The following is a 16,465-nucleotide window of genomic DNA, read 5'->3' on the forward strand; positions in this document are numbered from 1 at the left end:
TATCTATTCATCCATCATACTCAAAGGATGTCATAGCTTTCAAACTTTTTTGGTTTTTAAAAGGGCCAGGTATTTCTTCAGAGTAAATAATTTAAAGGAAAAAAATCAGACAGAACACATGCAGCTTTTTTAGATAATGAGTGGTGTTTTTGCTTTTGTTTTGAACTATGATAGAAAGTAATGTTGTATAAAGAAAAGGCATCAGCTTGGGAGACTTGAACTTTGATGCCACCCCCAGAGCCTTCATAGAGCAGTGGTAAATATTTAAAGGCATCGGTACCCCAGGAGATTCAGGCTTTCATCAGTGAAATGGGAGCATTTGCTGCCTCGAGTCCTTTTGAAGGCAGCAGAGTCTGAACAGCACATGAAGAGCATTAAATGGGTCCGCCTATCTAGATGACTTCTAATCCTCGGTAGCCTTAATAGTCAATGGTTTCAATCATGTTGCCCTCCAATTACTTTGTGACTAGACAAGCTTGTATTCTGTGCATCAGCCTGGTTTAACCTCAGGAACCATAACCCTCAATCTACAGGCTTTGTTTTTTGATGTTTAACTTTAAGCTCATTGGTGGTGGCAAGAAAAGGGGCTGAAGTCAAGAATTTCTGGGAGCAGTCTAAGGTAAAGGTTAGAAGAATGGGCTTTGCAACCCAGAGTGGCCACTTTAATATCTTAGTTCTGCCATTTTCTAGTTATTTCTAGTTACCATTGCTACTTATTCAATGCTTCTGTGTTTACTCATCTGTGAAGATTAAATGAAATATCCCATGTGGCAGGTCTGGAAGTACACCAGGTTTCTTCAGTAAATGCTAACTATTTTTATTCTTTTTTTTTTTAAAAAAGAATTTATTTATTTATTTGAGAGGTGGAGTTACAGACAGTGAGAGGGAGAGACAGAAAGAAAGGTATTTCTTCTGCTGGTTCGGTCCCCAGATGCCTGCAATGGCTGGAGCTGCGCTGATCCAAAACCAGGAGCCAGGTGCTTCCTCCTGGTCTCCCAGCAGGTGCAGGGGCCCAAGGACAGCCATCTTCTACTGCTTTCCCAGGCCATAGCAGAGAGCTGGATTGGAAGAGGAGCAGCAGGGACTAGAACTGGCGCCCATATGGGATGCTGGCACCGCAGGTGGAGGATCAACCTATTGCACCACGGTGCCAGCCCCTATTTTTACTCTTTTAGGTTTGATTTTGCTATGAATATCTTGTACCTTCTATGTCCACCTCTTCAGTACTGTGTCATCAGCATTACTATTTAGAACCATCATCCTGAGACATGGCAGGACTCTTATATAGAAGTCATCAACTGCTGCACAGCAAGTGACCATAAACAAGCAAAATTGTTATCTCACACAGTTTCTGAAGTTCAGGAAAGTGAAAGCAGATAAGCTGGTTGCTTTTGGCTCAGGATGGCTCATGAGACTGCAGTCAAAATGTCACCAGGTCTACAGTCGTTTGAGGTTCCACTGGCATTGAAGGATTCACTTTCAGTCTTATTGTTGTGAATCTTGGTAAAGGTTTGAGTTCCTCACCATAGGAACCCCTCCGCAGGGCTCTGCGAAACTGGTTGCTCCCAGGGCTGAAAGAGAGAGAAAGTACCCGAAACAGAAGCCTCCATTTATAACTGAATCTCAGAAATGGTGCACCATCACTTGCATAGTATTTCGTAGTTCATGCAGAGTAACCCTGGTTGGCTGTGGGAAAGGACTTTGGTGTGACTGAGGAGATGGTGATCATTAGAGGAAGATTGGCAAAGATATTCCACATACTTAAATACCCCAAATAAGCTTCTGAAGCCCAGGTTTTGGAATGAGACTCTGAGCTCAAATCCTAGTCTTACTGTTGGTTTTTTGTGGGACCTTGGGCCAGTTATTTGGTCTTGTTCAGGATCATAACCGTACCTACCCTCAAGAGATGTTGGGGATTTCAAATAAGATAATTTATATAAAGCACATAATCTAGCTGCCTGGTACATGGGAAGTTCTCACTAAATGCTAGCTATTGTTATTGTTACTGTGCTACAAGGATACTTCAAAAATTCCATGAAAAAACAATTAAAATATATATTAATTTTGGTGCAACAATTTTTTTGAAATCCATATCTGTGTTTTTAGAATATACATTTTCTATGAGCACTTTAAAGATCTCATATATTTCTCATAGTGTTTCTAAAAGTGTCCTTTTCACTTCAACAGGTTTCCTTTTTTGTGCTTGGTTAGTTGTCACCCATCAGGGAGAACATATGATATTTGTGCCTTTGGGACTGGCTTAATTCACTCAGCATGATGTTTTTCAGATTCCTCCATCTTGTTGCAAATGACTGGATTTCATTGTTTTTGACTGCTGTATAGTATTCTATAGAGTACATGTCCCATAATTTCTTTATCCAGTCTACTGTTGATGGGCATTTGGGTTGGTTCCAGGTCTTAGCTATTGTGAATTGAGCTGCAATAAACATTAAGGTGCAGACAGCTTTTTTGTTTGCCAATTTAATTTCCTTTGGGTAAATTCCAAGGAGTGGGATGGCTGGGTTGTATGGTAGGGTTATATTCAGGTTTCTGAGGAATCTCCAGAGTGACTTCCATAGTGGCTTAACCAGTTTGCATTCCCACCAACAGTGGGTTAGAGTCCCTTTTCCCCCACATCCTCTCCAGCATCTGTTGTTGGTAGATTTCTGTATGTAAGCCATTCTAACCGGGGTGAGGTGAAACCTCATTGTGGTTTTGATTTGCATTTCCCTGATTGCTAGTGATCTTGAACATTTTTTCATGTGCCTGTTGGCCATTTGGATTTCCTCTTTTGAAAAATGTCTATTGAGGTCCTTGGCCCATCTCTTAAGTGGGTTGTTTTGATGTTGTGGAGTTTCTTGATCTCTTTGTAGATTCTGGTTATTAATCCTTTATCTCTTGCATAGTTTGCAAATATTTTTTCCCATTCTGTCGGTTGCCTCTTCACTTTCCTGACTGTTTCTTTTGCAGTACAGAAACTTCTCAATTTGATGCAATCCCAAATGTTAATTTTGGTTTTGACTACCTGTGCTTCCGGGGTCTTTTCCAAGAAGCCTTTGCCTGTGCCAATATCTTGCAGGGTTTCTCCAGTGTTCTCTAATAATTTGATGGTGTTGAGTTGTAGATTTATGTCTTTAATTCATGTTGAGTGGATTTTTGTGTAAGGTGTAAGGTAGGGGTCTTGCTTCCCACTTCTATATGTGGACATCCAGTTTTCCCAGCACCATTTATTGAGTAGACTGCCCTTGCTCCAGGGATGAGTTTTAGATCCTTGATCAAATATAAGTTGGCTGTAGATGTTTGGGTTGATTTCTGGTGTTTCTATTCTGTTCCATTGGTCTATCCATCTGTTTCTGTACCAGTACCATGCTGTTTTGATAACAACTGCCCTGTAGTATGTCCTGAAATCTGGTATTGTGATACCTCTGGCTTTGCTTTTGTTGTACGAGATTGCTTTAGCTATTCGAGGTCTCCTGTGTCTCCATATGAATTTCAGCATCATTTTTTCCAGATCTGAGAAGAATGTCTTAGGTATCTTGATTGGTATTGCATTGAATGTATAAATTGCTTTTGGGAGAATAGACATTTTGATGATATTGATTCTTCCGATCCATGAGCATGGAAGATTTCTCCATTTTTGGTATCCTCTTCTATTTCTTTCTCTAAGGTTTTGTAGTTTTCATCGTAGAGATCTTTAATGTCCTTGGTTAAGTTTATTCCAAGGTATTTGATTGTTTTTGTAGCTATTGTGAATGGGATTGATCTTAGAAGTTCTTCCTCAGCCGTGGCATTGCCTGTGTATACAAAGGCTGTTGATTTTTGTGCATTGATTTTATAACCTGCTACTTTGCCAAACTCTTCGATGAGTTCCAGTAGTCTCTTAGTAGAGTTCTTTGGGTCCCCTAAATAAAGAATCATATCATCTGCAAAGAGGGATAGTTTGAGTTCGTCCTTCCCAATTTGTATCCCTTTAATTTCTTTTTCTTGTCTGATGGCTCTGGCTAAAACTTCCAGAACTATATTGAATAGCAGTGGTGAGAGTGGGCATCCCTGTCTGGTACCAGATCTCAGCGGAAGTGCTTCCAACTTTCCCCCATTCAATAGGATGCTGGCCGTGGGTTTTTCATAAATTGCTTTGATTGTATTGAGGAATGTTCCTTCCATACCCAGTTTTCTTAGAGTTTTCATCATGAAAGGGTGTTGAATTTTATCAAGTGCTTTCTCTGCATCTACCGAGATAATCATAGGGTTTTTCTTCTGCAGTTTGTTAATGTGGTGTATTACGTTGATTGATTTGCGAACATTGAACCATCCCTGCATACCAGGGATAAATCCCAATTGGTCCGTGTGGATGATTTTTCTGATGTGTTGTTGCATTCTATTGGCCAGAATTTTATTGAGGATTTTTGCATCTATGTTCATCAGGGATATTGGTCTGTAATTTTCTTTCTTTTTTTTTTTTTTTTGACAGGCAGAGTGGACAGTGGACAGTGAGAGAGAGAAAGGTCTTCCTTTGCCGTTGGTTCACCCCCCAATGGCTGCCGTGGCCAGTGCACTGTGGGCAGCACACCGCGCTGATCTGAAGCCAGGAGCCAGGTGCTTCCTCCTGGTCTCCTTTGCAAGTGCAGGGCCCAAGGACTTCCAAGAAGTCTTTGCCTGTGCCTATATCTTGCAGGGTTAATCCTCTGCCTGTGGCGCTGGCACACCGGTTTCTAGTCCCAGTCTGGGTGCCACAGGCGGAGGATTAGCCTATTGAGCCCTGGCGCCGGCTTGTAATTTTCTTTCAATGCTGCATCTTTCTCTGGCTTAGGGATTAAGGTGATGCTGGCTTCATAGGAAGAATTTGGGAGGATTCCCTCTTTTTCAATTGTTCTGAATAGTTAGTTTGAGAAGAATTGGAGTTAGTTCTTCTTTAAATGTCTGGTAGAATTCAGCAGTTAATCTATCTGGTCCTGGGCTTTTCTTTGTTGGGAGGCCCTTTTTTACTGTTTCAACTCCTGACTCAGTTATGAGTCTGTTTAGGTTTTCTATGTCTTCCTGGCTCAATTTAGGTAGATTGCATGTGTCCAGGAATCTATCCATATCTGATAGATTTCCCTGTTTGCTGGCACACAACTCTTTGTAATAATTTCTGATGGTTCTTTTTATTTCTGTGGTGTCTGTTGTTACCTTTCCTTTTTCATCTCTGATCTTATTGATTTGGGTCTTTTCTCTTCTTTTTTTAGTTAGATGAGCCAATGGTGTGTCAGTTTTATTCATTTTTTCAAAAAACCAGCTCTTCATTTGGCTGATAATCCCCTTCGAGAAAGTGTCTCAATCCTTGTAATGTAACTCAATTGTGAATTCTTATCAGTGAGTCATACATGTGGAAGAGATCACTAGAGTTCATTAGTCTTCCTGTTCTCTCTGGAAATAGAACTTGTTTACATTCTTCAGGCTCCCTTGCAACTAAGAGGGACTGTATGAGCAAGGAATGGCCAGTGGAATGGAATCAGAAATGGTCCACATTACTTCCAGGACTGGCCCATAAAGACATCTTCCTTCCTATAATTTGTAACCCTCTTTCCCTTTCTCTGTCTTCTGGAAGAATAGACATGATTCCAAAAATCAGGAGATTTTTGTTTAAAGAAAGTCTAGAGAAAAATGAAACTCAAGATGGAAGAAAATGCATCTCGAAATGACTGTGTGGAGCAGCACTCATTTTCTGTTGTGATGTGAGCAGGAAAAAAAGTTTGTAGTTAACCACTCAGTTTTGATGTTTTTATTACAATGATTAGCCTATTCTGATCCATACTTGAGAACCAGTTACATCCTTGAGCTTTACCATAGTAGGAAATATAGTACAGTAAAGTCAATAGATTCCAGCAAATTTCAGAGAAGTCTTCTGGAAAGTCTCCATCCCTGTCACTACAGAGACTAGAAAATTCTGATTCATGGATTAAACTCACGCTTTTTAGGTCCCTTTCTTTGCTTTGTAATGGATTGAGTGGAAAGAATAAAGAAGTGGTAAAGTCACTTTGAGCAGAAACAATGAGAAATTTGGACCCATCTTGTCTGTGAATGGAATAATCTTGTTGTACAACAGGGAGTCAGCTGCTTCTCATAGGAGTGCTTGGCATTTGCTTTTTCTCAAGCTTTTCACAAAGTTACCATCTTGCACCCATCAGTGATTTTTCCTTATGAATACTCCCACTAACAGAATGACCTTCTTCTTCCAGACAGGAAATCATGTCCTTGAAGTGATTTTCAGATATACCTTCTCCAGTAGAAATCATGGCTGTACATTTAACTTACCAACTACTAGTTTTCACTCCATAGGTATTCTACTTAATGACTAACCTGTGTTCACTTTTTGCACAAATGTGGCACACTCTAAGAACTTTTCCTCCCTCTGAATATACTGTTTTCTTTGCTTAGATTGTTTTCTGCCTTTTACCACTGAAAAGGTCTATTTGATGTCAAGTATCTTTGGAAGCTCTCAGTAAAGACCCCCTACTGTTTCCCAACACTTTGCTTATATCTTTAATAAAGCATTTTAGAGTTTACATATTGGGCAGTGACTAATTTAATATTTTTGGAGCAATCTGAATCCTCACAACTGTCAGTCACATAGTATTTTCTTTTTCTTTCTTTCTTTCTTTTTTTGTTTGACAGAGTTAGTGAGAGAGAGACAGAGAGAAAGGTCTTCCTTCTGTTGATTCACCCCCAAAATGGCTGCCACAGCCGGAGCTATGCTGATCCGAAGCCAGGAGCCAGGTACTTCTTCCTGGTCTCCGACATGGGTGCAGGCGCCCAAGCACTTGAGCCATCCTCCACTGCCCTCCCGGGCCACAGCAGAGAGCTGGACTGGAAGAGGAGCAATTGGGACTAGAACCTGGCACCCATACGGAATGCCAGCGCCGCAGGCAGAGGATTAACCAAGTGAGCCACAGTGTCAGCCCCAACATAGTATGTTTTCTATAAAGATTTATTCAATGGATGGTTCAAAGTGAATAGTGGAAGACATGAGTGAGTCTCACCTGTGGTTCTCACCCACGTGGTCCCTGGCATATACTATACAATCAGCCTCTTTTGGACTTGGTGGTAGTCTTAGATGTCCTTTTTTATTTTAAGGTACTCTCATTTTGAGAAAGTGAAATTTACTATCTACTTTCAAATTTTGGTGCTATCCCATCCTCATCAGATTTAAATTGTGTCTGAATGCCGTAGTCGTTTCTTGAGTTTTCTCATGGCTGACTTCATTTCTTGGTTCCTCAGAGTGTAGATCATAGGATTCAGCAGAGGGGAGATGACAGTGAAGGTGACAGAGATGGCTCTGTCAGTGGGGAGGGCAGTGAAGGGCCGGGCATAGACATAGATGCAGGGCACAAAATGCAGGGTCACCACAGTGATGTGGGAGGTGCAGGTGGAGATGGCTTTCCTCCTGCCCTCTCCAACATGAGATCTCAGCATCATCATTATGACCGTGTAAGATATGAGGAGAAAAAAGAATACAAACCAACTGAGTAAGCCATTATTGGAAATCATCAGGAGCTCCATAGTAAAAGTATCAGTGCAGGCAAGTTTGAGGACCTGGGGGACGTCACAGTAGAAAGTGTCAAGGACGTTGGGTCCACAGAAGGGGAGGAGCAGTAACAAGGAAATCTGCACAATGGAGTGGACAAACCCCCCCACCCAGGAGGCCACAATGAGAGCAGTGCATCTCCCCTTCCCCATGATAGTCATATAGTGCAGGGGCTTGGAGATGGCTATGTAACGATCAAATGCCATCACAGAGAGAGAAAAAACATCTGCTCCCCCAAGAAGGTGGAAAAAGAACATCTGCGTGACACAGCCATTGAAGGAGATGGTCTTTTTCTCTGATAGGAGATCAATCAGGACCTTAGGAGCTGTGATGGAGGAGAAACAGATGTCAAGAATAGATAGATTGCGGAGCAGGAAGTACATAGGAGTGTGAAGATGAGAGTCATAGGTGACTGTAACCATGATGAGGAGGTTTCCCATCAGGGTTGTCATGTACACCAAAAACAAGAAGACAAATAACACCCAGCTCAACTCTCGGGACTGAGTAATTCCCAGAAAGATAAATTCTTTCACTCTGGTGTAGTTCCCCTGATCCATTGGATCACAGATCGTTTTCCTGGTTCATCTCTGGAAGAAATAATAGTGAAATTATTAAACAATATATTATGATACTTAGTTTTATATTTCCATTTAAATTTTCATTTTTGACTTTAGAGGAAGTTCTTCTTCTATACGTATACCATACCCACAATTCGGAATGCCACCAATTGATGACAGATTACCCAGGTTTTTGAAACAGTGTTCCAAGCAGACATGTTTACTATCATTGCAGGCACTGAAACAGAGCGTACAGGTCTACTAGCCTATTCAATTACAATTTCACTGTAAAACCTGACAATGTCTTAATGCAGTTGAATTTATTATTAAATTTTTTTTTTTGACAGGCAGAGTGGATAGTGAGAGAGAGAGACAGAGAGAAAGGTCTTCCATTTTGCCGTTGGTTCACCCTCCAATGGCCGCTGCGGCCAGCGCATCGCGCTGATCTGAAGCCTGGAGCCAGGTGCTTCTCCTGGTCTCCCATGCGGGTGCAGGGCCCAAAGACTTGGGCCATCCTCCACTGCCTTCCCGGGCCATAGCAGAGAGCTGGCCTGGAAGAGGGGCAACCGGGCTAGAATCCGGCGCCCCAACCAGGACTAGAACCCGGCTTGCTGGTGCCGCAAGGCAAAGGATTAGTCTGTTAAGCCATGGCGCTGGCCAATTATTAATATTATTTTTAAAAATTTCAGTTCACAAGAGGCATCATTAATAACTAAAAGGTAACTTGTAAATGAGAAAAAATATTTATAATACACATATTTGATAAAATACTTATGTCTAGAATATAGAAAGAACTTCTACAGTTCAGTTAAAAAAAAACCCAGATGACCCAAATGAAAAATGGCGAAAGGTAGGAACTAGTACTTCACAAAGGAAGATATCCAAATGTTGACTCAACTTCATCAATTATTAGGAAAATGCAATTTAAAATTACAGGAATAAACCACCACATACATATCAAAATGGATAAATTGAGAAAGCAACAGTGTTTTTTTCTTCATACTGTTGAACTCTTAACTTAGTGTAAAGTTAATATTATGAGTATAAAGTAAACTGAAAATAAATCTTTGTAAAAATTAAGAGTGGGAAAAGGAGAGGGAGGAGGAAGAAAGGTGGAAGCATGGGCAGGAGCAAGGGTAGGGTGGGAAGTATCACTGTGTTCCTAAATCTGTATATATGAAACACATGAAATTTGTTCACCTTAAATAAAATTAAACAAAAATACCAAGTGATGGTGAAGACATGGAGTAGTTGAAGCTTTTGTATTCTGTTGTTGAGTGTGTATTGATATATCTACTTTGCTGCTTGATATCTACTAAATTAAATGTATATATATATTCAAATGCACACACTGTATAACCTGTATATTATATATTATGCTCTTTCTCTCCATATGTTGTTATATATTTACTAAGGATATGTATATCTATTAAACATACATATGTCTGCTCCTAGGGAAAGCCACTCTAAGACATATCCCTGAATATTCCTAGAAACACTGTATATCATTTCTTCAAACTGGAAAATAACAGTATCCCATCAACAGTAGAAAAGATAAGTTGTGTGAAATTCACACAATATTATTCAGCAACGACAATATTTATACTGTATGTAACAATATAAGTGTATTTCATAAATGTCATGTTGTGCTGAATAATTCAGACACCAGAAAGCACATATGCTTTTGGGGTACTGATAGTGTTCTGTGCACATCTGAGCGTTTGTTATAGAACAAGCTGTTATATTAAGTTTGTGCAAAAATTCATTGAGTTGTACACTATCTGTGTTTTTCTGTATGTGAATATATTATATTTCAGTAAAAAGTTAAAAATAATAAACATATGGTAATTATAACATTTTAATCCCATGTGTGAAGAATAATTTCACTTAAAGAAAAATTTAATGGATCACTGACTTCCATAACCGTTACTTTTTTTTTTTTTTGACAGGCAGAGTGGACAGTGAGAGAGAGAGACAGAGAGAAAGGTCTTCCTTTTTTTTCGTTGGTTCACCCCCCACAATGGCCGCTACGGCCGGTGCACCGCGCTGATCCGAAGCCAAGAACCAGGTGCTTCTCCTGGTTTCCCATGCGGGTGCGGGGCCCAAGCACTTGGGCCATCCTCCACTGCACTCCCGGGCCACAGCAGAGAGCTGGCCTGGAAGAGGAGCAACTGGGACAGAATCTGGCACCCTGACAGGGACTAGAACCCGGTGTGCCAGTGCCACAGGTGGAGGATTAGCCTATTGAGCCGTGGCGCCAGCCATAACTGTTACTTTTACAGTTACATGGGGTTCTGTAGTTGTAAGGTATTTCAGAAAATTTGTGGAATGAATAGAATTTATTTTGGTGATAAAAAATTTTGAAGACTATGCCCAGTTTTTTCACAGCCGTATTTTCCATGAGCCTTTTGAAGATCCCTCCTGTAGATATAGATTTCACCAGTTGCAAGCTGAGAATTCCTTTTATTTCTCCCTTACTTGTGGATTTTAGGTATTCTCAAACTTTTCTGTCATGTAGGTGACTCTGCTATCAACATGTAATTCTTTGCTGATTTTGATTTTAATTTTTCCATTTTCTTTTTCATAATGTTCTTAAAATACCAAGCTTCCTCAAGCAGCACTCTCTTTTTAATTCACACAGAAAAATGAGATAAGAGCTCCTATTCCTCCTCGATGTTTATGTTAAGAAGGTGACAAGAGGGGTCAGTGCTGTGGTGCAGTAGGTTAAGCCTCCACCTGTGTCACTGGCATTTCATGTGGGCTCCAGTTTGTGTCCCAGCTGCTCCTCTCCCAGTCCAGCTCTCTGCTTATGGCCTGGGAAAGCAGTGGTAGATTGCCCAAGTGCTTGGGCCCCTGTACATGTGTGGGAGACCAGGAGGAAGCTCCTGGCTCCTGGCTCCTGATCTGCCCAGCTCTGGCCATTGTGGCCACTTGGGGAATGAACCTGCAGATGGGATAGACCTGTCTCTCCCTTCCTCTGTCTGTAACTCTGCCTCTCAAATGAATAAATAAATCTATTAAAAAGAAAAGAAGGTGACAAGAATAAATGTTCAGAATAATGATTGTAGGAGATTCCAGGTCTCCAGAATCCCTGAAGTTGGAATCCCCACACTGTACTTACTGTGGCTGGAAAGTGGAGGAACCATCCAGATGGAAATCTTTGGTTAATCTGAAATGTAGACACATATTGTTTTAATTAACTACAGCAGCCCACTTTAGAATCTTTCTTTTGGATACTGAAAGAAGTCAGTGGTTTTTAAAATCTGCTCAGGGGTTCGGCACTGTGGTGCAAAGGGTTAAAGCCCTGGCCGGTAGTGCTAGTATCCCATATGGGTGCAGATTCAAGTCCTGGCTGTTCCACTTCCAATCCAGCTCCTTGCTAATGCACCTGGGAAATCAACAGAGGATGTCCCAAGTCCCATCCACATGGGAGACCCAGAAGAAACTTCTGGCTTTGGATTGGCTCAGCTCTGGCTGTTGTGGACATCTGGGGAGTGAACCAGCAGGTGGAAGACCTCTTTCTCCCCCTCTAACTCCATCTTTCAAATAAAATAAAAAATAAATCTTTAAAACAATCTGCTCAGGGAAATCACTATGACAAGCTTAAGACTTTCTGGTGTCACCTGTTCTCTTTTCACTCCACTTCCCTCACTTCCTGTCTCCTTTCTTCTTTTCTGTTTTTTTTTTTCTTCCTCTGTATGCCATTTCCATCATACTGAGATGGTCTTTAGGAGGGAGAGGGGACTCGAACATAGGTCCTTTCTTTAGGAAGTTTACAGTGCTGTCAGCATGTTGTGGCTTGTGGAATCTGTAGAGAAGTAAGTGCAACTGTACATAATCTTGACGATAGGAACAGTAGCTGTATCTGTGCATCGAATGTTTGTAACCCCCATGCTAGTCAGGAATTCTGATGGGCAGTAGTGTGTCTTGCACTTGGATTTTGGATACAGATCTGTGGATCATCTGGAACACTGATGCAATTTGGGTTTTGCCACTTCCTAGCTGGTGTGACCATGAGCAAGTCACTCAATAACAGTAGTGAACTCATGAGAAATTATGAAGCACACAGGGCATAGGCAGTTCTCAACATGCACTAATGTGATTTATCTACAACAAGATGAGAAGAACTTCCTAAAACACAAGGTGACTCTAAGGAGTAGGTATTATTGTACGTCTGTTTTGGAAATTAATGGCATCTGAGAATCTGATTTTCACCAGTGGCTACCCAGTCCTGCTAATCCTGCTAGTCCTTACATGTGCTAGATCTATCTGTGGGGGCTTATATGAGAGTGGTTCATTTGATATTGGCCCTGTAGGTCAGTGCCATCCTCTCAATACTTTCAGGAAAGTGGAAAATGCCATCTCTTTTATGGGGATATATTTCCTTTTTCTTAGGGGCTTAAGTTACAGCACTTCTCCAGAAATCAAGGATATTTGTACTCACACACTTGCTTTTGAGGGTTTTTCATAAAGTTTATTGAAATGCACATTAAACTATGCATGGCTTAAACATATTTTGCACCAAAATAAACCTCTATTTTAATTTCTTTTTTCTACAAGGAATCTTTATAAAAACAAAAATTAAATATTTTTGCAATTGTAAATATATTTATGTTATAAGCCTTTAAAGAAAATAAATACAGCATTATTCTCCATAAGAATCCTCAATATCTACATAATACATAATAGGCCCCAGGGGATCCACGCACTATTCAAGGTCTTAGAGTTATAGAAATGTGGGCAGATTAATGGAACTCCAGTTTGCCAATTTTTGCTTGCTTTTAGAAAACTTTCATGGGATGATTCTTATGTGCAATGCCAAATGCTTCATTTTGTCTCTTTCAAAACATATACTATTGATGTGAAATAGTTATTATTATTCCGATTTTATAGATTAGGAAACTGAGTTATAGAAACATTGATTTCATCAAAGTATTGGCTGGTAAAGCCTTTTCTCAAACCAAGATTCGTTGGTTTATTGTAAAGACTATTCCAAAGACTAATGCTGTTCACTACTGCAACCATACTTTTTCCTGATGCTAATTAGTCCTTCCCAGAAAATGCTATGAAGGAAAGAGTTTAGGGAAATTTTTTTGCAATTCAAGTGAAATATCATGTGGTTTAAGATGGTGGTGATAGAAGCTAGTGTGTGGTAAATGAGCAGAATGGCAGAGTGACTTAGCAGAGTGGATATCAGAAGTTTCTTTGAAAAAACAACTGAGTTTGAAAAAAACAGACTGCAGCCTTCAGAGCCACCTTCACAATGAGCCAGCATCAGCCAAGTAGTGCTCCCATGACAAGATGCAGAAATGAGTACTGAGTAAACTTACCTCAAGCAAAAATTCCCCTTGAAAACAATGGATCTGTGGGTCCCTGTGGATGGTGTCTTTTTACAGAATGGGAAAAATACCTTTAAAGTGTAGGATTATGCACATTGCATTGAACTACATGCACAGCAGCCAGAGAGTTAGGCAAATGGTTAAAGAAATACAAATTGATTCTACCTTTGCAAGGTCAAAATAAGAATCACAAGAATTTCCTAGAAATTACCCTAAAGGGTACCAGCCTTTGGAAACAATCTTATCAAATATTTAGACAAAGCCTGCAAACTGAGGGGTCTCCAGCACCCCACTGAGCAAACTGTGCCTCACTGAGTTGACTTTGTAGGATGACCGTCATGTCACCATTTTCTCTTTCTCAGTTTTAAAAACCCTCTGCTCTTAATCAAAATCCTACAAGTTTTTGAGACAGTATTTGTTATGCAGTGGCAATTGAGGGCATGGATAAACTGGTCAGTAGAACAACTCACTCAAAACCCCCAAACTTTTATTCCCAGCCAAGAAACACAGATGACCAGAATGCTCATCTGGAACCTAGGAATCACTGTTCTTACATGCTATTTTCCAAGGCAGTTGCCCTCCTGGTATCAGCACCTTCACAACTACCTCCAAAACATTCTATACCTCAATAACCTGTCAAGTAACATGCAGCCACATCCCCTAGAGCCAACGGATATTTCTCTGTTTTCTAAGCTACACTTTCCCTCTTCTAAATATTAAAAAGCTACCCCTTTTCTTTGCATCATAAAGAGTATTGGCTTTCATGAAAACAAAATATGCACTTGTAGCTTTTTTGAAAAATCACCAGTAGCAGCTTTTCAGTCTAAGAAGTTCACACACACTAACACTAATGGTTGGTTTAATCTCCAAGTGGGAAATTGATCCTCATATAGTGCCCCACCTGCACTGCGGAAGTAGTAGGTACTGAGAAATTCTGTGCTTAAAATGAAGCCTACCTTAATGCTAGTGATTTTGTTATCTTTGTGCTTCAGATGGAAAAAGACAACCTCAGGGAATCACATTGTTCTGACTCTTCAATTCTGCCTTACCGTGGCTTGTCCAACTGTCTTAGTCACTCAGCTATAATCCCAATATAGGAATTAGCGAAGGGAATATTGTTGGGTTTGCACATGGAAGCTAAATGGCAAATGCAATGAAGTTCCTGTGGGAGTCATTAAAATGTCACCGAGTTACCCCCTCCCCCACCCTGTCTCCTGTCCGTCCCATTTCACACATCCGTGCAGAGGCCCCAGTGTACTTTCAGGACATATCCTTTCCTCTAGAGGAAGCACACGAGAGACTGCATTTTCCTCTTTGACTCAGGAAGAAAGTGTTATGTTAAATCACTCAAAGGGCTATGCAGTCTTTCTCTTGACCAAAGTCATTTTGCCTGCAGTCAACAGGAAAATGAAACTTAAATAAATAAAAAGATAACAATGAAAAAATGATTGCTTGGTGGCTTCTCTCAGGGCAGGTCTCAGAGACTGGACTGTGTAGATACATATATGTAACTTCTGTTTGAATCAACATTATTGCCCCTATGCAATTATTTAATCTTACATCTCTGAGATCTACAATTCACCTATAATCTGAAGAGGTAGAGAGGTGATAGTTCTTGAAGCTCATTAATCTCATTACTTTATAATTGTTTTATTTTATTTTTTAATGAGATGTTTACCATTAACATGTTTGATACAGGGAACATATGTACCAAAGAGTAATTTGAAAGAAATATGTTGACTCTTCTATGGTTCTTAGCAACAGAGCCCTGGCAGCTCTGCCAAGAGTTGGATCACTGGAAATGGACCTGCCCTGGAGTCGAAGGATGCCCAGGTCAGAGCCACAGATCTTACTGGCTCTAAGCTGAAAAGCCCTTCACTCAGCCCAGCTTCCAAAGTGACCACTGCAGCTGAGGGGACGGCCAAGTAGGGTCAGCAACATTGCAGGCAGAACTGTAAATTTCTTGTTAGAGATGCCCCCTGCCTTTACCTGGCCAGCTCTCCTCCCAGGCCAGCTAAGTAATGAAAGTCAACAGAGTGCCTTCCCAAGGAGGTTCACACCTCCCTTAGGATGTACCCCATGTGAAGAGATAGATAGGTCTGGGCCTCTTAACTTACAAGGCCTAAAGCCCACCAGATTATTATCAAGCCCCTTCTGTCAGGTTCTATTTGCCTCTCAATCAGAAAACTTAATTGTAGCTTAGACAGCAACTTTCTTAGCTCCTCTAATATTGACTCTGTCCTTTGTTCTAGACCCTGTCTAGCGCACTTGGACCTCATTCCTTTGTAATCATAATCTCTACTCTACCACCAATGGCTCTACTCCCAACCTGTGTGTACTGATGGTCCTCTTCCCCACTTAATGCTGTATAATTGTTCAGACCTGGTAAATGCCACTCTTAGGATCATTGGTTACTATCCTCACTCTGTCTTTTATGACCTTGTCTAAATATGATCAGAGTTGGCAAACTTGGAAGGCTTCCATAGCCTTGGCAACTCATGACGACAGCCTAGGGTGGTTACTGGCGCCATAAACTAGAGTGTCAATTTGTTGGGTCAACAACAGGAGTCACTGTGCACTTGCTCCTCATGTGGGATCTCTGTCCTTAATGTGCTGTACATTTTGATTTAATGCTATAACTAGTACTCAAACAGTATGTTTCACTTTGTGTTTCTATGTAGGTGCAAACTGTTGCAATCTTTATACTAAATTGATCTTCTGTATATAAAGAGAATTGAAAATGAATCTTGATGTGAATGGAAGGCGAGAGGGAGCGGGAGAGGGGAGGGTTGCGGGTGGGAGGGAAGTTGTGGGAGGGGGAAGCCATTGTAATCCATAAGCTGTACACTGGAAATTTATATTCATTAAATAAAAGTTAAAAAAATAAAAAAACATAAAAAATTAATCATTTCACAATATTTACATATATCAAGCATCACTTTGTATACCATAAATAGATGCAACTTATATTAGTCAATTATACCTCAAAAAGTGGGTAAAAACCG

At 40.5% G+C, this 16,465-nt stretch overlaps 1 protein-coding gene across 1 annotated transcript; it reads right to left on the reverse strand.

Moving 5' to 3' along the window:
* Window positions 1-7,185: 7,185 nt before the first annotated feature.
* On the reverse strand, window positions 7,186-8,121 carry LOC133764190 (olfactory receptor 4D9). Its single transcript, XM_062197866.1, has one exon. It carries the CDS (start codon window positions 8,119-8,121, stop codon window positions 7,186-7,188), a length of 936 nt encoding a protein of 311 aa, XP_062053850.1.
* Between the last annotated feature and the right edge of the window lie 8,344 nt (window positions 8,122-16,465).

This window comes from Lepus europaeus, chromosome 7 (genome assembly GCF_033115175.1).
Source record: "Lepus europaeus isolate LE1 chromosome 7, mLepTim1.pri, whole genome shotgun sequence".
Lineage (NCBI taxonomy): Eukaryota > Metazoa > Chordata > Mammalia > Lagomorpha > Leporidae > Lepus > Lepus europaeus.

Coding starts and splice junctions, on each gene's coding strand:
- LOC133764190 (XM_062197866.1), bottom strand. CDS start 8,121: ATGGATCAGGGGAACTACACCAGAGTGAAAGAATTTATCTTTCTGGGA.